The 22569-nt window shown below is 32.0% G+C and overlaps 2 protein-coding genes across 2 annotated transcripts; both read left to right on the top strand.

The window, feature by feature from the left end:
- Positions 1-7672: 7672 nt before the first annotated feature.
- Positions 7673-8575, top strand: LOC129945817 (uncharacterized). The gene is made up of 3 exons (XM_056055748.1): positions 7673-7832; positions 7897-8011; positions 8077-8575. The coding sequence occupies exons 1-3, from the start codon at positions 7751-7753 to the stop codon at positions 8348-8350; spliced, it is 471 nt and encodes a 156-aa protein (XP_055911723.1). The 5' UTR covers positions 7673-7750; the 3' UTR covers positions 8351-8575.
- Positions 8576-11820: 3245 nt separating this feature from the next.
- Positions 11821-12346, top strand: LOC129945818 (uncharacterized). Its single transcript, XM_056055749.1, has 2 exons — positions 11821-11976; positions 12039-12346. The coding sequence occupies exons 1-2, from the start codon at positions 11924-11926 to the stop codon at positions 12289-12291; spliced, it is 306 nt and encodes a 101-aa protein (XP_055911724.1). The 5' UTR covers positions 11821-11923; the 3' UTR covers positions 12292-12346.
- The last annotated feature ends 10223 nt before the right edge of the window (positions 12347-22569 follow it).

Raw genomic sequence — 22569 nt, 5'->3', positions numbered from 1 at the left:
TTATTGATTCAATTCTTCCGGATATGGTATCATATAAAAAATAGTTTGGATATCAATTGCCTCATTCATTTTACCCGCAATATTGTCATTGCTTCAATTATCCGGATATTGTTAAGTATGAGAAATATTTCGGATCTCAATTACTCGTACCTTTTTTGTTTTATTCACAATTATGGATATTATTCAATTTTATGAATATCAGGTTATATGACAAATAGTTGTGATCTCGATTGCCCTATTCATTCTATTCACAAAATTTGTCATGGATTTAATTATCCGTATGTCGGATAACATGAGAAATAGTTTTGATCCCAACTGACTCGCTCGTATTATCCAAAATGTTGTCATTGATTCTATTATCCGGATGAGGGATAATATGCGAAATAGTTCGAATATCAATGATTCAATCAATTTATCCAAAATTGTTTCATTAAATTATTATTTATCTGAATATCAGATTATGTGAGAAATAAATTAAATCTCAACTGCCCCTTATGGTTTATCCTCTACCGTGTCATAGATTCAACTATCCGGATATGTGATTAAAAATAAATACTGATGACCTCAATTATTTTGTTTTTTATATCTGAATAGTATTTGAAACACATGTTGTGTAAAATAAGAACTTTTTTTCACCACAGTAACAAAGTTTATTATTTAGCAATGAAATAAAAATATAAAGATGGTCACACTATGTTTTTTTCAACATAAAACAAGAGTTGCAGCACCCACTTCAAAAAGCATGGACATAGGATTTTAATTTACAAACATTTTCAAGACAATAAATCTCCAGTGAATTTATCTTTCCATCCATCCATCTCTATCACTCCCTCTTTCACACTTAGTTTCTCTTTCTAACTCACATCAGCAGCATCAGGCAACCAAAGCAGGGTCTTACCAAAATTCAGCATCATCCATGAATTTAGTCCTGGAATATTGTTGTACACATACATATATAACAATAAAACAGCTACAATAGCAGCAAGGAGCAGCAGCAGCAGTTCGTTTGTCCATCCGCCTGTCACATGTTCTGACATTTGAAATTGGGAATCGGACAAAATTAAAAACTTTTCGCCTTTCGTAAATTCCACAATTCCTGGAACTGGACCTGCATCATGTTGATGTTGGATGTTGATGGTGGACTTGACGGAAGGACACGACGAAATGCTTATGGTGTTATAGCAGCAGAGCAGAGTATAGAGTGTGTTGGGTTACAACGTGTATACATATCGCACTCTGACTCCCCTTTTGCTGCTGATGCTCTATATTCGTCCTTGGAGGGAATTTTTGTTGTATTGCTTTTTTTTTGAAACATTGTTTAGCTGTCAACTAGGAATGTTTTGTTGCTCCCCGGCCCTGGTTAACCCATCCCCCTCCCTGCAATTTTCTCATCCTTCTCCGTTTAGCAGCAGTTGTATCAACACCGGATGCTGATGAAAAATAATCTCCTGTGCCATTCACACAAGCTGAATGATTTGTTCCTTCCGTGCGTTTTGTTGTTGTTTTACGTTATTGTCGTCCGTCATCATCGTCGTTGTCGTTGTCGCTGGTACCGCCAAGCTCGATGCTGTGGTACTATGGCAGTCGCAGTCGCAGTCATCATAGTCATCCTGTGATGGGTTGTCGTATTCTGAAGCTTCATTTTCGTATTCGCATTCGCATCCCTCTTGGAAAATCAACCAGGATCATCATGTTGATTGGTATGCACATTTCCAGCGTCCTCTGACGGATTGATTGAATTCTTTTAGTGAAAGGACTCTTTGTGTTCTTTTTGTCTCCGATTGACAGGTATAGTCCTTCTATACCTATACACAAATGAAATCCCAACAATTTTACTCAGGGTAATACTACTATGTGGAGGAGAGGATGCATGCGGTTAAATATTGAGAATGTCCTTCCTGGTCTAAATCCCCCCCAAACCAATATAGCCCCCATTGTATAGAGTATCTAGTATAGTATCCGTCAGTATCTGATCAAATGACGCTGTTAATTATTTTTCTACATAGTTGGATAAAAAAAACAATAAAATAGAAATAACGGGAGTATTGGAAATTAAATTTTTCGTCGAGAAGAATTTTGTAGAAATATACAAAATTGCAATTGTGAAGTGCAGCAGCAGCATCAGTAACAGTAACAGCGCCAGCGTTTAGCATCAGCATCAGGGTTTTGTATGCATGGCTAAGTTGGTGAACCATACGGGTAAGCCACAGTTAAAAATAGACAAAACAAAAAGTCCTTTAGTCCTTTTAGATGAATATACTATCATCGCTACCACCGCCATCACGCCGCGGCCGCTCCGTCGTTTTTGAATTGCAATACTATTATAGGTACATTTTTTATTTATTCTAATGGAAATCGTATCCTCGAATAGAAATACTGCATTTTCATTTGTTTTTCTTATCCTTTGAATTTAGCGGACATGTATATTTTTAGATTAAAATATTTGTTTTGCAATATACGTTACCTGGAAGAGTATATCAAAAATAAAAGACGACATTACTAATGAAATTTGAAATAGAATTCTACAGAGCGTTCAGCTCATGTTTGTTTAATATCGGATGTTTTTTTTTTCCAAAACGGATACTTTTTATTACTTTTTCCAAGGACTATTAATTTGATGATTGGGAAGGAATATTTTTTCCTAAAACCAATTATTTTATATATGTGTTAGATACTCGCGGTGCCGTAATTAGAATTTATAGTAACTACTTAATTATATACGATTCAAGGATTTGGTAATGAACTCAGCAAATAATAAATTCTCGATTATAACCTTTAGGTATATGTACCTGATATCGAACTCAAAAAAGTTTAACATTAGAAAGTACCTATACGAGTATTAATATTATTACATATTTGTTTCATTTCATCCGAACGCAAAATGTTTTTCCGAGCGAAAATTTTCAGTAAAAAATAATTAATAAGAACATTTATAGAAATCATCATTTTTCTAAAAAACAGATCAATTGACTGTTTTTTTACACAAAATGAATACGTACTCAAAATACTTTCAACTTGAATTTTTTTTAAAATTGTTTATTTAAACGTATATTTTATGAAAAAAAACAGTGATTTTGAAGTCATTTGAGTGCCATTTTATAGACCAGTCAAAAAATTAAATTTTGAATTATGATGCAAGAATTAAATAATAATTTTTCTGTCCGATTTTAACCCTTATAACTTTTCCATCACGTCAAATTTTTGAAAAAAAAAAACTGTTTAAAAACGGTTTGAAATGTGTTGTTGGTTTTTTATGCTTAGCATTTTCTTAGCACAAAACTTATAATGATTTTGCAATGCATAAATGTTTCCCGAAATTTCCATAAATAGTTATATGATGATTTGTGAGTCTTCACTTGACACTTTACGAAGTCTTGAAAACCCTTAAATGTTATTAGTTCATGGTTTTGAGAAATGCATTTTAAAGTTGATTGTTGGTGTTGATTCTGAAGAAAAACTCCAATTTCGGCTTTTTGTTTAAATGTAGAAGTACCCGTTTTCTTCAACACCATTACTTTACTTTAGAAACATTATGTGATAAAATAGTTAAGAAAATGAGTCACAAGAACAGAAATTTACTTTCATAACGTTTTGCGTTTTTATTTTAAAAACCGTTTAAACATTAATTATTCAGTGTTCTTTTTCGTTTTTACAGGACTTATGAAGTGCAAGAGAATAAAGAAGATGAGTAAGATACTCAAAAATTTTCCACCGACGTTTTAAAATAATCATTACATATTTAAAAAAAAACTATAAGAAGTTTTGTTAAAAACATGCAGTTTATGAAATAACACAGTCCAAAACGCTTTTTTTGAATTTTCAAATTCTAAATCTCAAAAAACCTGATTTGATTCATTTTCAAGATGGATCAAGACGTTGGCTTTGAAGCAACTTGGAAAGTGTTTAATTTGATAACAACCTACGCAAGGTTTTGTTGAACAGTGAATTTATAGATTATTTATCAGAAACTTCAAAAACATTGACAAATTTTTGTAACGTATAGAATAAATAAATATCAAAATCATATGTTGGAACAGTTTTTGAAGAACCAAACCAAACCAAACCAAAGCATAGTGACACTCACCTATTTCGGTAATAAAACTACAGTTTTTATGCCAAATCCGAATGTCTTATTTGAGGAAACACTTTTTTTGACAAGAAGGTTTGTCAATCCCTTAAAAGATACAGTTTTGTAAACCAAAATAAAGGTTTAAAGGTTTCGTTTACAATTCTTACAAATATTTTTGTTATCAATTCTTTATTCTTCTTCGAGTTTATTAAGCTCGTTTTAAACTTACTTTCTTATCAAAAAAATGGAGTGTTCGGCTCGTTAACTAGGATCCAGTCCTGCCTCCGTTAACTAGTCCATCCAACTATCCTCATGTCGAGGCGCTCCCCAAGGCAATTCTCCAGCGTTAACGTAACCTGAAACGTTGTCGCCTTCCATGAAATGTAATACAAAAATACTTTCCCCTCTGTTTCCTCTTCTCTCATGCGAGCTATATGCCCAGCCCACCGTAATAATTCTACCGGGCTTAATTTTTGTCACGATTTCTTCTTACAGGTAGCTTAAATACAGTTTATGATTGAAGCGTCTTCGAAATCGTTATGGCTTAAACACAAACACGGTTCACAGGCCTGCTACGAGCTTGCTTTGAGTGACATTTCTATAATAACGAATGGGAATCGCTCCAAAAGCAAATATATTTTGTTTGTTGACTTTTTTTTTACAGCTGTGGAGCTGTCAGACAAAGCAAATGTTCAGCAAATTACGTAACATTACGTTCTTTTCTTTACGATTGTCAAGCGAAACATGATGCCAAAGATTTATGGTGTTAGCATGCATTGAATTCCTATGACTAAACTCGTAAACGTCTGGCGAAGCCAAAGCTGAAGCATGTTTGTGTATCAGCCATTATTAATCATATAGTAAGACTGTCCTCTTGAAAACACCTTAGAGGTCGGAGTGCCTGTTACTAAGCCATACGGCTCGGATCCATACCTATATGAGTTTTGACAGAATCGTCACCCTGTATAGCAGCAGATTAGAAGTTATGTTAAACTTCCTAAATTTGAAAAGCTTTGACAGAGTAAAGAGGCTCTGTTGGTCACCTGCGAATTTCTTCTTCTATGTTGTTATTGGCTGTTGCTATTCAACCAAGTTATTTTAAGGGTTTCACTACTTGAAATTCATGCTCCACTACCTTGTTTGCTTACCAACTTTTCTTTTTCACAGTTGACGCCGCTTTATTTTTGCTGCACTAATGTGGAATGATGGTTAGTGCTTTATATTGTTATTCCAGAAGTCTTTTGTTTGATCTCTGCCTTTTGAAAGGAATTGACAAATTCAAGTTCACAAGAGTAATTCTTGTCATGAAAACGTGCTTTCTCAAACTATCAGTTGGGATTCGGCTTAAAACTGTAGGTCTCCTCATTCCCTGACAATAGTACTCCCACAAAAATGGTGGAGAGTTGTAAGTCACTATAAGACCTTGTTCTTCTAGACCCTAGTACTCAACGGATGTGCAGCCTATGATTTTGTGCCGCCTGCTCGATCTGGATGAAGGAATCTTCAACAGCTTGTTTGGTACTTCCGATGATGCTGATGTCGTTGTTCTAAGGTTCTACCTTGGCAATGGTATCGTAGGCGGCCTATGTTTATACACATCTGATAAGTTGTATTATTAAATTCTAGACATTTTAAATCCCTATCAAAGGGCACAAATGTGATCGGTGAATTTGTTTGGGATGAAGCCACACTGATATAGTCCAATGATAATTTAAGCATATAGGGCTATCCGTTCTGGTAAAATAGAGAAGAGTATCTTATAGGCGGTACTTAACAACGAGATACGAAAAACAGAAGCCACATTTTCGCCAGTCACCTGGTATTTCATAATGCTTCCACACGTCCACTTCAATTTCATGAATTGCTTGATTTTAAAGCCTTCTTGACCTTTTTTATACTGGATAGTGATAGCAGAACCTCCACTTTTTCAGTAAGCTGATGTATGTAGTACACTTCCCATGCCGGGATAAATTTGGTTATCAAGAGTTTCTTTAGAAACAAATAAAAATAGATAATTTTTCAAAATTGTCTCCACTACATTTAGCGAAACAAGAATGCACTTTTGTAAACTTTATTGGAACAGACAAAATTTCTTGCTACTAATTATTTTTAAAAAACCTTCAATACGAAAATAGTTGAGTTATTTTATTTACGGTTCTGGCAAAATGTCTGAAAATTTGGTTCACGAGAAAACTTTTTTTTTTTGACTATTTATGATTTTGTTCGCTAATTTATTTTTTGGAAAAATTAAATTATTCAAAATCCACGAGAACTAAAAATGTTTGGTTAACCCGAGAATGTGCTAAATTCATGAAAGGTAATGCAGGTTTTTAGAAAACCAGCTTTAAAATTTAATTTGTGATGGGTTAACTTAGTGTTGGAGAATATACGGAGGAAAATGTTTAAAGTTACGAAATATCAGTATCTTAAGGCAAGAATTATGAAAATAATGTGTTAGGTAAGATGCTATTTTAATTGACAGAAGAATTTCATTTTTAAAAGATTTTTATTTTATAACACATAATTCAAACACCAGTTTTGAAAAAAGGTCAAAACTTGTTAAGAACATTTTTAAGATAAGAACTGCTAGATGAAGAAAATTTGATTTCAAACCTTTCAAGTACCAAATAATAATCTCTTTTGACTTCATAATCATTAAAGAGTCTGCGTGAAATGGCTACTTGTTTAAATTATTATTTTAAAATTCTATAAATATTTAATTTAATTTCTACGTCAGCATTTATATCTTCAAGACTCATGTCTCAAAAATCAACAAATTTTTAAAACTTGAAAAGTACATCAGTTGAAATAAACAAAAGTTTTTTTCATTATGTAAATTATGTGTACCCATAAAAAAACCAGTGGCATAGAAGTGTCAGGATTTCTGTAAAAAACTAGAAATTTTATTAACTTAAAATACTGCATTTCAAATTTGTATATAGTAAATCTTTTTTTTTCAATTTTACCGAGATTTTTTTCTATTACTGAATTATATTTGCATTCATTGTAATTAATTCGTGTTCTGAATTATAACCCCTTTTCCCTTTCCAAAATTTCAATGTACTCCACTGTGCCATGTTAAAACTGGTAATTTAAACAAAAATTTGTCAGGTTTTAAATTTTTTCTAAAAGAATGCTTAGCTTGCAGATATTTTTTTCTACACTGGATTCTGCGATAAGTGATGCTGTCTTATCAACTTTTTTTTTGACACAATTCAAAAAGCAACGATTAACCTTTTGAATAATCATATTTTTTAAAAGAAATGTCGTGTCGGTTAGTATAAATACTATGACTCACCACATACTGCTTGGCGCATCATAAGACGTTATCAGACATTTTTTCAATACAAGCTCGACTTGGCCCCCAACAGCAAAACATATTTCTCTATGTTACTAATCCGAATCAACTAATCAACATAACCCAAAGACCTCATAGAGAAGAAAAATTTAGGTAATTAGCTAGTTCGTATATCAATCGCAATCTGACGCAATTTAGTTAATTTGTTTTCAAATTTCTATGTGTTGAAAAAAATATTAGAATAAGAAACAAACAACAACTGATAATACAAATTTTTAAAAAAAATTATTTCTAAAAAGTATAAAAGACCCAAAACAATTTGATGGTCTAACAGTTTTACTTTAATCTTCAGAAAAGAGAGAATACATTTCTAAGACAAAAATATGAAAGTTTTGATTTTGACAGTTTTGTTCGCCGTTTTGGCCGGATGTTATGGATACTCGTACATCATTCCTGGTAGTTTGGGTTAGTTAGAAATTTACTTTGGATCTTCAAGAATCGTCGATAATTGTGACATATTCATTTGCAGTTACACCTGGTATTTGCTTTTACAATGGAAAAATGTTGCCAAGCGGTGACAGCCAAGTTCCCGGAGTCTGCCAGAATACTAAGTGCAATGCTGATGGTTCAATTTTGATTGATGGGTAAGTTTGATTTCCAAATTATATAAGTTCCCATTAAATACCTTTTTTAATTGTCGATAATAAAGATGTGGACCAATCACCCTTCCCAACTGTACTTTGATCGTTGACCCACTCACCATGCCATCATACCCTGATTGCTGTGACATGACTTACCAGTGCTTGGATGCAGAAGGCAACGTTTACACCAAGATCTGGAATCAACTCTACCCTAATGGCAAACCTGTTGAGAAAGTCACTGATTTCAAGAAAGCCTTGACGAAATTGAATGCAGCTAAACAAGCAAAACAAGCTGATGGCAAAGTTGCTCAACCATTCATTTTGCAACTTTTGTTAGTTTAAAAATATTTAAAAAAAAAAATAAGTTTATAAGTGCGATGGAGAATGTTTAAGATGATAATTTGGTGGAAAAAGCCATAATTACAAATAATTGTGAAATATAATTTACACTGATAAGAATAACAAAAGTCATGGAAAAGTTTATTTAAAGATTAGAATATCAGTGTGAGTTGTGAAGAAACGAAAATTGAAAATAAAGAGTTTTCGTATCTCGTTTTGAAAAAAAAATTGTGTGTTTTTCTTCCGCTTTAGTTAATTCTTCTAATCCGGAAAGTAAACGTTTTTATTTAGAAAACTTTGACTTGAGGAAACGGAAACGGCAACATGCGATTTCAAATTGAATGCTTCGATTATCAGTTTTATTATAAAAATTATAACTTATGTGATATGTACAATAAGAAAGATGTGTGCAGAAAAGTTTCATAGGAAAGGCCGCGTCATTGTAGACCAATGATAAAACCGTTAATGTTAACTGCTTTCCACATTTCTTCATTTTTGACATGAAAAACTTATGCTGATACTTGAGAAATTTGGAAAATTCAAAACATTTTGTGAGTATTTATTTTTCATTCCAAGTTGATGAACTGGTTAACTAAAAACACTTCTTCATATTAAAATATGTTAAAGGTCTAAGACAGAAACGTTAAGAAGTGCCTCTTTTAATATAAAAAATTACATAGCAAACACTCGTACGAAATTTCAATTTCGAGGTCGAGTCGCAAGAACTGGGTCCGACGATTCTGTCTGTCTGCCCTCTTGCCCCTCCATTCTAAGATTAGAACCGATTAGGCTCAAACTCAAAGGTGTTTTTGGTTAAAAATAGAAAATGCGGTATTTTTCAAAAACGGTCCGATAATTTTCTTATGAAATTGGCTATAATTTTTTTCTAAATTTAGCTTCTTTCAATATGAAAAACATACCGATTTAATTACTTTTTTTTTAACAAGCTCCTATAATGACGAATTTTTGGGCAACACTGGTTTTGAAAGCTTACACCCGTCTAGTGTTTTGAATAAAAGACAAATATCTTTAATTTGGTATAAAATTTAACCATGAATCATCCAAAAAATGAATTACCCTTGAAAATTATTTGATTGCGTTCTCTGTTAAGAAAGTTTATCACGCGCTTCTTCCATTTTATGGTCAGTTTTAGTGACCTACTGAGTCGACTATCCAACGTATTTTGACAAACTTTCACAATATATTTAAATTGTTGGACTTTAAACCACCAAAACGCTGCCAACTAAGGAAATTCCGAGTCGGTCACCTCTTATACTCCACTGAACGGCTTAACACAACTCGTAATTTTTGGCGAATGAGCTCTTGAATAGTTGATGGAAAATGCACTTTATTGTAGATAAATTTTCTTCAGCTATGAAACTCATTTCTGGTTAAATGGATACGTGAACATACAAAAGTACCCTTTATGTAGTGTAGAACAGCCAAAAGCTTTGCAGGAGCTACCAATGCATCCATAAAAGTCACTGTTTGGTACGAAATATGGACTGGCGGAATCATTACATTTCTTCAAACATGATTCGAATCGCTACGTTACTGTGAATGATGAGCGCTACTGTGCACTGATTACAGCTTATGGAAGAGCTTAACATTTAGTTTCAACAAATATCACACAGAACGCGTAACAATGTACGTTTGGGGTCGGTTTATTGGCTGCCCAAATCGTGGCATCTAGACTACCTTGTATTGGGCTATGATAAGGCTCATGTCTATAGGGTATGCTTTTATTGATGCACCAGAGGCCAAAATAGAAGAATTCATTCTTGAGATACCGTACGACATGTTAGAAAAAATATGCTTATATTAGACTAATCGGATAGAACATTTGAGGCGGATCCGTGACCAACATTTTCATTAAAAAATCTCCAAATTTCACAGCTCGTGGCGACCATTTTGTTTCTTTTGCTTTCTGTCAAAATTGCTTTTTTTAATGAGTCACCAATGACAAAACATCGTAGCAAGTTACAGCGCCAAGAAACACATGCAAATGGGTAAAGCTTTGGTGATTTTGAAGAAGTCAAAAGTTGATCCCAATTTTGCTCGAAAAATCATGGCATTGGTGAGGCCCATCTTTGAATTGGTACGTGAATACGCGAAATTGCCGAATTTGGATCCACTTCAATTCACGCGAGATTTCCTAGGTGCCAATGCATTGGAACTTAATGTCGAAAAATGCTGATGACCAAGCCATCACCATCAACGGCGCTGCGATCAATATAGATCGATTGCCACCAACTATGTGTGGCCCGAATTGGATGATATTGAACTAAATTTATGGTTATAACAGGATGGAGCCTGGTTCCACACAGCTCAAGACACAGTAGGTTTTATGGCATTGTTATCCGAGGTGACGTGTATAAGTTATCAAGATCGTGTGGTTTCTCTTTTATACTTTTTCTTGTAGCGATTTCACAGGTAATTGCGAATAAGCCGCAAACTACAGCGGCCTTCAACGCGCGCCGCCGTAGGTCAAATTCTGGTAGATTTATGAACCGAAGTTATCAAAAGAGAAGAATTGTCAAACTTTTCTGAATGGAAATGCCAGCACAGCTTGAAATTCAGAATTCATGCGACTAAAAGAGCACTACTAGAGTGGACCATCATAATTTTTAGAAAGGTAAGAAAGGGTTGTTCTATTTTAAATTAAATTTAAGTTCATTAAAAATGAAGAGAACTTTAGTAAAAAAAAACGTTAAATTATTGTTAAATACTCTAAGAATTTAGTCAATCAAATAATTTAAACTTAGGAGGTACCTAAGGAAAATGCCGTAACGAAGATCCTCTCCAAAATATAGTTATTGTCATCACAGATTCATTACAAAGCGTAATAAATAAAACTGGACTCAGACTACACACAAAAAGAAATAACAATAAATTCATTCTGAGTCAAAATAACATTTACTTAATTCCATAATAATCTGTTGCATTAAAAATCTCAAAATTAGTCATCAAAATCATTATCATAAAAATAAAAATTTAAAATGTATTTCATAAAGATTAAGTTATGTATCTACAAAGCGTACACCAGCTTACTCATCATTCATCTCCTTTTTATTCTTCTATCATTACCTAACCTTTTGATGACCTTAAAAATAAAAAAGAAAGATTTGAACATTTAATTAGTAAAATTATCAGATGCAATTTATTAATTGTCTTTTCTTTTTTGTAAAAGATTAATGGTGTTGAAAAACAAAGAATTATTATGGAATTTTTTGATTATTATTTGTTGTATTTTTTGAAAATAAATAAAAACAATATAATCGCGAGTTTATAAAAGACCGAGGATTATTTTGAAGATCCAACAGTCCTCTGATTCTTCCTTTTGAATTCGAAACAAAATATTGTTTAATTTGTTTAAGAAAATGAAAAGATTGATATTACTACCACTGATGGTCATAATGGCCACCGGATGTTATGGATATTCCTACGTCATTCCAGCAAATATCCGTAAGTTAAGTGAATTGGATTTCCTCAATCATAAGTGAACATTATTTAGGAACACCTGGGATATGTTTCTACAATGGACGTATTTTACCAAAGGGAAACAGTCAAATACCGATGGTGTGTCAAACAACAAATTGTCGTGAAGATGGATCAATTATGGTTGACGGGTATGAATTTTTAGATTAAAAAAAATCTGAAATAAACTTCATTGAATTTCTGTTTGAATTAGATGTGGACGTATATCACTTCCTAATTGTACTTTGATTGAAAATGCAAGACTTTTGAAGCCTTATCCTTATTGTTGCGAGATGACTTATGAATGCGTTGATGCCAATGGGAATAAGAGCACCAAGGAATGGAATCAGTTGGATTCGAATAACTCCAATGCCGAAAATGGAAAAATAGTACCAGCTGAAAATGGACAGAAACCTGACTATCAAATGATTTCACCATTTATTTTGCAACTTTTATTGTTTGTTTAGAAAGTTGAATTGACTTTTACATATGTACTTACCTAAGCTAAAGTGAGATTGCATTTAGTGATATCAAAAATTCCTAAGTTTAAAAAAAATTGCTTTAAACTTAAAAAAAAAAAAATATTTTAAAAATCTTTCTTGTGAAAAAATTGAAAAAAAAAAACAAAATAAATTCCTTCGAAATTGCAACAAAAAACAAGTAGTATCTGTACAAGTGCATCGATCAAACATGAAATATTTCAATTGTTGTCTATGGTTAGAAAGTTAAATGTTTCTGTGGATTAAGGTTTAGCAATCCATCAACATTTAACAAAGTTTTAAAATTGTGGAAATATACTTCACCCATTTTCTAGTATTTTGCAGTAACACTTATTTCGGTGCCGTGAAATAAGGCCATTTGAAACAAGACCAACTTTTAAAAATTGGTCTTATAGTGAAATAAAGTGAAATAAGGCAAAATTATTTTGAGAAATATGACTACCTTATTTTACCAACAGTTGGTTAACGAAAGTGAAACATTTCTAGTTCTTATTTAAGGTAAAATAGCTTACTTACTTTTGCTGTAGGTGGCGCTAAAGCGCATTGTGCTCCTGGGCATCAAGTAATAACTTTCGCCAGCTTACTGGATCTCTCGCTTGCCGTCTCCAGTTTTGAATACCAAGTTGACGTGCGTCTGCCTCAACTTGATCACACACCACCACCGTCCACCACCCACTCCACCAGAGATGAGTCCTGCCTCTGCTTCTTGTTCCCTCAGGCTTGGCGGAGAATACTTTACGGGATGGAGCTTCGATGTTCATTCGCTCGACGTGCCCTAGCTATCTTAAGCGTTGAACACGTACTTTTTGACCAGTGGCAAGCCGCTGTACAGCTCGTATAGCTCCTGATTAAATCTTCTTCGCCAGATGTTACTTTGCCTGTCGGCACAAACCGGACCATAGATCGTACGCAGAACCTTTCTCTCGAAGACATCCTTCATCCGCCTTAAAGAGGCTACATGCTTCTGCACCATACAGCAAGACTGGGATGCTGCTTGCTTAGGCCAAAAAAACAGCTATTAGCAAGGGTCATTCTACGTTTGATCTCCGCGCTGATGTCATTTGCAGAATTAACTGCAGTGCGCAGATAAACAATTTCGTTTACTACCTCGATGTTGTACATGTCAATTGTCTCATTTTGACCGTCTACGTCTAATTCTACGGAGTAATTCTAAGGAGGTTTTTGTATGAAATTTTATACTCACAGTTTAAGGCAGCTGCTTGCCGAATTTACAATTGAATATTTAAAATGAAACAACAACAACTTGTGTGTGCTACCACCAAGTTCATAGGCTGGAGTTATAGCTATTTCACGGGGACCAACCCGATCATCAGACTCCTTTAGTAAGTCGTATCAGTTTGGTAGAGATTCCAAAACTCAACATGGCACGATAAAGTTCGTTCCTGTTTACAATTTCATAAGTTGCTTTAAAATCAACGAAAAGATGGTGTGTTTCGATGTTATGTTCTTGGGTCTTTTCTAGGATTTGGCGTAGAGCGAAAATTTGGTCGATAGTAGATTTTGCAGGCCTGAAGGCACACTGGTAAGGGTCAATAAATTCGTCAGTAAATGGCTTCAGGCGTTCACATAACACGCTGGACAAGATACGTTTGATCTCACTCTAGATGGTCAACCAAATGGATTTAACGTAGCTGCTCGGTGGCGGAATCGTTGACTTCATCACCATTAAGCAGATGGTTGAAATAGCTTGGCCAGTAAAAAAAATTACCCTAACTAACCATAAATATATTTATGACAACTTACTGTATAAACATTATTTCCAGATGTGTTACTTTGTACTTGCCTATAAGTTAGTTTGACTATATCTACTCAATTAATTTGTATAGGGTTATGTTAAATCATTTGTTTATCTAGACAAAACCAGCCAATTGAGTCGTAAACAATTTCCTATTCGTTATTGTTCTTTTCATGGTTTTTGTGTTTTGTAGTTTCTCTAAAAAAAAGGCTGGGATGCGACTCACACTGATAACTTAGTGTCTGCCGATTTGTATTGCATAAAAGGCTAGTAGGTTTTCGTATTTTGTGAAAAAAGTTGTTAGTGCCATTATTCTAACAAATTTAAAGATAACCAACAATATGTTGCATATGATGAAATAGTTTGATTTCAAATTTTATTTTTTCTAACTGCAGTTTTAGTCGAAAACAATTTTTTTACCAATTTTAGGAGAATTTCTTAAAAATTTACATTTTTTGAAGACAATACCTTCATTTATTCACGAGATACCGAGAATAAAATTTTACCAATATTGTGTCCTACTATTTGTTGTAGGTTTTAATTTTTATGAAAAGAAAACTGTAGGATTTCAATGAAAATTTTACTGAATGTCGAAAACAATATTTCTATAAGACGGAATATGTTTGAAGGCAATGCCTTTATTTTTAAAAAGATATTTGAATCCAAAATCAATTTTTAACGGCTTTTAATAACGTTTTTTTGGGTATTTATTTTGTATACAAAAAACTGTCAATTCGATTTTTCTCAGATGTCAAAAACGTTATTCTTCATTGCATTCTGCAGTTAATATCATTTTTTGTATGTAAAGTATTCGAGGTGACAAATATTATTTTCAGCTTTCTGTTTACAAAAAATACACGATTATTTTAAAAAATATACCAATTTGTTATCACGTCACCTTATATAATATAGAAGAGGCTAGCATGCGGCTCAAGCAAATAACTTTCCATCCCGTCTGTTGATTTGTCTTGCTTAAAACTTTAACAAAATATTCACAACAATAATTTGTGTTCTCCTAATACTTGAGTCGAAAAATATTCCTTATCAGTATTTTGCAGGCTTTCGTTTATTATTTTAAGTTTTCAGATGAATTTTCTTAAAAGATAGGAACAGTTGGATTTCAAAATCTGTTTTTGTTAACGAGGTCTTTAGTCTAAAACCAATTAATAACAATTTTAGTATCATTTCTTGAAAATAGAACAATATCTTTCTTCGAAAATCGCACACCAATTTTGCTTACTATTTTTTGTCGATTTTAATTTTTATGAAACAAACTGACTTTTGGATTTTTATCAAAATTTAACTGAATGTAGAAAACAACATTGCCTATAAAGGGCCAATATTTTGAATTTAAAAAAAAAATATTTGAATTAAAAATCAAACCAAGTTTTAGTATTGTTTGTATCTGGTTTCTTTTTTTGGTTTTTTTTTACAAAAAATGTCAATTCGATCTTTCCCAAAATTGTATAGAATGTTGAAAACTATATTATTGGAAATAAGATGAAATTACTTTGAAGCAAATATCTTTAATTTTTGAAAAGGTATTTAAGTCTAAATCAATGTTTACCAACTTTTAGTGTTGTTTTTTTAGGATTTTACTTTTCGTAAGAAAATTGCCAATTCGATTTTTTTTCCAAATTTTACCAGACGTCAAAAATTTAAGTTTACGTTGTATGATAAAAACATGTTTGTTCGTAAAAGATTCCAGGTGACAATTATTTATTTTATCAGTTTATATTGATTTATAAACAAAAACGTTAATTTAATTTTGTTCAAAATTATATGTATAAGTTTGGTATCACGTCACAATATTATATTATATACAATTTAATTCAAGTCGCTGACTGGTGCTATTGGCTTTTGGAAGTCCTTTCTGCAGATTTCGATGGTTTTATCTATTAAAAAAAATTTATTGGGAGTCAGTATTCTAAACGGTGGTTTTTTAAGAGCTTGAGAACTTTTTTTTGAAAAAAAAAACGCATACAATTTGCAAAATCTCATCAATTCTTTATTTGAAACGTTAGATTGGTCCATGACATTTACTTTTTGAAGATAATTTCATTTAAAATCATTTAGGTGGTCCATTAGGAAAGTCCAATTTTGGGTAACTTTTTCGAGCATTTCGGCCGGAATAGCCCGAATTTCTTCGGAAATGTTGTCTTCCAAAGCTGGAATAGTTGCTGGCTTATTTGTGTAGACTTAAGACTTGACTTAGCCCCACAAAAAATAGTCTAAAGGCGTCAAATCGCATGATCTTGGTGGCCAACTTACCGGTCCATTCCTTGAGATGAATTGTTCTCCGAAGTTTTCCCTCAAAACGGCCATAGAATCGCGAGCTGTGTGGCATGTAGCGCCATCTTGTTGAAACCACATGTCAACCAAGTTCAGTTCTTCCATTTTTGGCAACAAAAAGTTTGTTAGCATTGAATGATAGCGATCGCCATTCACCGTAACGTTGCGTCCAACAGCATCTTTGAAAAAATACGGTCCAATGATTCCACCAGCGTACAAACCACACCAAACAGTGCATTTTTCGTGATGCATGGGCAGTTCTGGAACGGCTTCTGGTTGCTCTTCACTCCAAATGCGCCAATTTTGTTTATTTACGTAGCCATTCAACCAGAAATGAGCCTCATCGCTGAACAAAATTTGTCGATAAAAAAGCGGATTTTCTGCCAACTTTTCTAGGGCCCATTCAATGAAAATTCGACGTTGTGGCAGATCGTTCGGCTTCAGTTCTTGCACGAGCTGTATTTTATACGGTTTTACACCAAGATCTTTGCGTAAAATGTTCCATGTGGTCGAATAACACAAACCCAATTGCTGCGAACGGCGACGAATCGACATTTCACGGTCTTCAGCAACACTCTCAGAAACAGACGCAATATTCTCTTCTGTACGCACTGTACGCATTCGTGTGGTTGGTTTAATGTCCAATAAAGTAAACTGAGTGCGAAACTTGGTCACAATCGCATTAATTGTTTGCTCACTTGGTCGATTATGTAGACCATAAATCGGACGTAAAGCGCGAAACACATTTCGAACCGAACACTGATTTTGGTAATAAAATTCAATGATTTGCAAGCGTTGCTCGTTAGTAAGTCTATTTATGATGAAATGTCAAAGCATACTGAGCATCTTTCTCTTTGACACCATGTCTGAAATCCCGCGTGATCTGTCAAATACTAATGCATGAAAATATTAACCTCAAAAAAATCACCCTTTACTAAATATGAACGACGAAAAATTGACGTACTATTGTACGAAGATGCGAAAACACACAGACTCTAAAAATCTTTCATTTATTTACATCGCATAGGGAACTTGAAACGTCGCGAAATGTCAACATTTTTAAATTTTTAAACAAATCGGAAGTTGATAACGGTTTTATGGAGACTACCTTTGTGGAACAATATAAAAATATAAGCTGGTATTTTATATTGAAAGAAGCCAAGTTAAGCAAATAAGAATTTAACGATAAATTCATACAAATCTATCGACCGATTTTTGAAAAAATTAAAATTTTCGATCTTTTATCCCTTTCTTTCATTCATTTAAAATGTATAGCATTTCAAAAGTTTTCAAAAAATATTTATGAGTTAGTAGATTTCACACGTGTTACATAAATCTTGAAGAAAACGCTGAACAATTAACTTTAAGATGGTTTTTAACTCAAAGAAGCAAACCGGTTAGAAATAAATTTTTATTCATGTAAACGATCCTTCATTTTTAAATATGATGTAGAACAAAAAAATAATGTTGATTCGAAACCAAGGTTCAAAATATTGTCTTGTTTGTGGGACAGAAAACAAACTTACAGACTTTATATGACGATCCGCAAACAATTTCTTCAAAACAAAATCAATGTCTGATTAGTGATTATGCTGTTAAAGTTAAGAATATTTTGTACGGACATTTACGTTTTTTGAAAAATTAAGTTATATTTCCGTATTAACTTCCTGTTTATGTCTTAGAAAAGTCATGGGGGCTCTCAAGACCAAAATAAAATACAATTCTTTAACTCTTAAAATCATTTCATTACAAAGAGTGACATATTATTTTGGCGATTATCTCATTCCCCGCCTTTCTGGCATTGTCTTTCAATACTATGTTGAAATATCAAATATCCAAAACTTCAACCATTTAAGACAAAATATTTTTAACGACTTTTTCCTAAGAAACAAAAGATGCTGGTTAATACCGCACTGTAGATGCACCGGCACCCACAAGAAATTAAGTTAAGTGTGTTACTAGAGTTGTTTTTGGGATAATGTGTAGTATGTCTCAAACCACACATTATACACTCCCTGCATTTTCTAACTCCAATGCATATTCTATACTACGAGTATCTTTAAAAAATAAGGTCTTAAGTTTTTCACTTTTATTATTTTTGTTGTAAATTTTAAGAGTTAAACGGTGAATCTTGTTAAAAACGTTGTATGCGGGCGGATAAACCGCGCTGTGAAATTGTTTTTGATTAACTTTGATTAATCTGTTGTCTGATTTTCTTTCTTTTTGGGATTTTGAGTTTTTGGCTGCCTGAAAATGTGTGTAATGGTGGGGCGCGGCGGCGGCAGGCAGCGTCAGGGTGCGTGATGCTCTACTGTGCTTGTGCATCACTGGTTCACTGTGCAGTATGTGGGCAGAGCGGGACATGGTGTTAACTCTTTTCACCCGACGTTTTACATTTTTACGAAACAAACTTGTGGAATTGAACATCGATTTCTTTTCGTTTTCATTTCATTATTGGATGATTGATGTACCGCTCTGCCGCCGAGCATCGATTCTGGAAGTTGGAAGTAGCATCAGCTTCAGAATAATGTTCGAGTACATGTTTTTTAAATTATCCCCTTGTATTTCTGATAATATTTCGAGCCGGAACAACTGTTGTGGATATTCTGTGTGGTTTTAACTGTTTTTCCTTCGATTTGTAATATGTTTACAACTGCATAATTTTTGAGAGGGGTTATTTTAGGGAATGCGTATACGCTACACATAGTTCAGATGTTGTAGGTTGTTACAATGATTGAAGATGATTTTTGGAATTTATGGTGAAATTTTGTGTACGGTACATAAAGTGCATGAGGCTTGTTTTGTTCTTTTTTTTCAAGATACATTATGAATGATCGAAGTTAAATTTGTTGATCTAATGTAGAAATTATTTTTCTGGTAAACAATATTTTGAGAAAGTTTATCTAAAGTTTTAATATTCTAAAAACATGATTAAGCGTGGAGTATAGTTGTGTTGAATAGTGTACATTTTGAAATTGTGTTTGGCAACTAAGACGGGTTTTAAAAACATGTTTCAACAACGATGGCTTTTCATTGGTGTCATTAGTATTTTAATTTGATATTTTTTTTGTTCCAAAATGAAATTTGAAGAACTTCTTAAAAATATTGAAGGGTTACCTGTTTAGTGAAGATAAGAAACGAGATGTTTAACTAATGAATAGTAATGCTGTTTTTTAAATTTGTATACAAATTTAATGGCTCCCGAAAATTACGCCAGAAGAAACTAAGTCAAATTCATTTCTTTCAAAAAACATTTGAAATTTTTTTCTTATTCAATATAAAACGAACAACTCAATTTTTTATTTTTGGAAAGTATATACATATGCCAAAAACTTTGAAAATTGTGCAAGAAAGGAAAACACATGAAGTTTACTGGGTGTTAAAAACTCCATTTTACTTGATTTTAAGGTAAACAAATTTTTTGTTATACAGATACTTGGGTTGAAAAATAACACTGGTTGAAAAGATGTAATCTCTTCCTGTCCCAAAAACGAAATTATAGTTTTCAAAAGCATTTAGTTGCCCTGAATACGAATTTGGCTTTATAAAGACAAATAAAAACTGTGTTTGTCTTTTATAAATATAATTTTAATGAGTTTAGTTTTTATAAATTGTATGTGTTCTTTTGCTTCTATATAAAGGTTTTCATAAAAATATATTTTATTGCTTTCATGCTTTTGAAAATTACTAAATTTGTAAGCTGATGATTACGAATCCACGCCTTGATTTTAACCAGCTTCCTAAAAGTTACATGTTACGTTGCAAACATTATTTTTATTATTTTAATTAATGGTTTTTAAAAACTTAGTGTGAAAGCTTTGTTGAGACGCCGGATTTGTTAAAAAAGAGACAGGGATGCGACCCACACTGATAACTTAACATCTTGTCTGTAGATTTTCTGGTTTTGTTAAAAAAATGTAAGTTGAATTATTGTCACAAATTTTAAAATTATAACAATATTGTTCATGTAAAGAAATAGTTTAGTTTGAAAATCTAGTTTTATTAAATAGATTCTAAGTCGATAATTTTGTTTACCTATTTCTTAATTTTTTAGGACCAAACATTAATTTTTACCAAAAAACTATTTTTTGTAGATTTTATATTTTTATGAAAAAAACGGACTGTTGGATAAAAAAAAAACTACTGAATTTCGAAAACAATATTTTCTATAAAATAAAACAATTGCATCGAGGCGAAATGCATATAAGAACACCTATGCTGGTTTTTTTTTATTTTTATTTTCATTTCATGATTTTAAAAATAAAAATTTCATTTTCATGATTTTAAATCATATTTATTAAAAATAATTGGTGTTCAGGAACAAGAAATTCTACTGTTAACAGTCAAATATTTTGTCTTCAAATAAAATAAGTTTGAAGACAATATTTTTAATTTTTAAAAGCTTTTTGATCCGTAAGTGAATTTTACCAAGTTTTAGTGTTGTTTTTTGTTAAAAAATTTATTTTCCTCAAAATTTTACTGACTTTTGACAACAATATTTTTTTTAAAATAAAAGAAGTTTAAAGCCAATGTTTTGAAAAGATTTTTGAGTCAAAAACCAATTTTTACCAACTTTTATTAATTTGTTTGTTTAGGTTTTTATTTTCTGTAAAAAACTGTCAATCCGATTTTAACAAAATTTTGCCAAATGTTAAAAACAATATTTCTTATAAGTTAAAATTAGTTGGAAGCTATAGTCTCAAGTTTTTGAAAAGATATTTGAAGAGAAAATCAATTTTTACCAACTTTTGTTAAATTTTCTGTTAAGTTTCTATTTTTTGTACAAAACCTGTCACTTCAATTTTTATCAAAATTTGACTGAATGTTGAAATATCTCAAAGTTTTGAAAAGCTAATAGAGTCGCAAATGACTTTTTACATATTTTATTAATATTTTTTGTTTAGTTTTTTTTATTTTTTGTGAAAAAAAACTACAAATTCGATTTTTCTCACAATTTTTCCGAATGTTGAAAACAATATTTCTTATAAGTTAAAATTAGTTGAAAGATATAATTTCAAAGTTTTGAAAAGTTATTTGTGTCGAAATTCAAGTTTTACCACCTTTGAGTAACGTTGTTTTAGGTTTTTAGTTTTTATACAAAAAAACAGTCAATTCGATTTTTATCAAAATTTTACCAGATGTTAAAAACGTTATTTTTCGTTGTACAAAATTGTTACTTAGATAAAATCATTTCATATTCTCAAAATTTTTGAGCTGACAAATATTTTTTCAGTTTTTTTAATTTATAAAAAAACTGGTAATTGGATATTTTTTAACTTCCCATAGGAAGTTATTGTAATGTGTCCGATTTGTCACATTGAAAATTTTGACATTTCTCGACGTTTCAAGGTTTCTAGAGTCGAAACAAAAGATTTTTAGAAAGATGTCTGTGCGTGCGTGTGTACGTATGTTCGTATGTCTATACGTTAGTGACGTTTTTTTTTTCGTCCTCCATAGCTCAAGAACCAGCAGAGATATCGATTTCAAATAAATTTTGTTATATAGATATTAAGGCAGAAAGATGCAGAAAGGGATCTCAAGAAAATTGCGTTTGTGGTTTTTTTACCATAGCAGTTTGAAAAAAGGTGAAAATTTTGGTCAACCCTAAATATCTTACGAAAACGCTAGAGACTTGAATTAAGTTGTATATAATATATTGTAACAAAATATTAAAGAAATATATTTTTTGAAAAAAAATCCCTTTAACGGTTTTTTTTATAAATCAAAAAACTGAAAAAAAATGTGTCACCTCCAAAATTTTATGACTTAAATATTATTTCATCTCCAAAAAAATTGTATGCAACGAAGAATAATGTTTTTGACATCTGATAAAATTTTGAGAAAAATCGAATTGACAGTTTTCTTACAAAAAATAAAAACCTAAAAAAACAATGTTTAAAATTTGGTAAAAATTGATTTTCGACTGAAATGTCTTTTCAAAAATTTGAAATATTGGCTTAAAACTAATTTTATATTATAAGAAATATTGTTTTCAACATTCGATAAAATTTTGAAAAAAATCGTATTGAAAGTTTAAAAAAAAAAATAAAATTCTAGAAAAAAACAATACTAAAACTTGGTAAAAATTTACTTTTGACTCAAATAGCTTTTGAAAAATTAAAAATATTGGCTTCAAACTTATTTTATTTCACAGAAAATATTGGTTTCGATATTCAGTAATTTTTATATAAAAATCC

The sequence above is a fragment of the Eupeodes corollae genome, chromosome 2 (assembly GCF_945859685.1).
Source record: "Eupeodes corollae chromosome 2, idEupCoro1.1, whole genome shotgun sequence".
NCBI lineage: Eukaryota > Metazoa > Arthropoda > Insecta > Diptera > Syrphidae > Eupeodes > Eupeodes corollae.
Note: the sequence above shows the minus strand (reverse complement) of the source record. Positions and strands in the feature narration are given on the sequence as shown.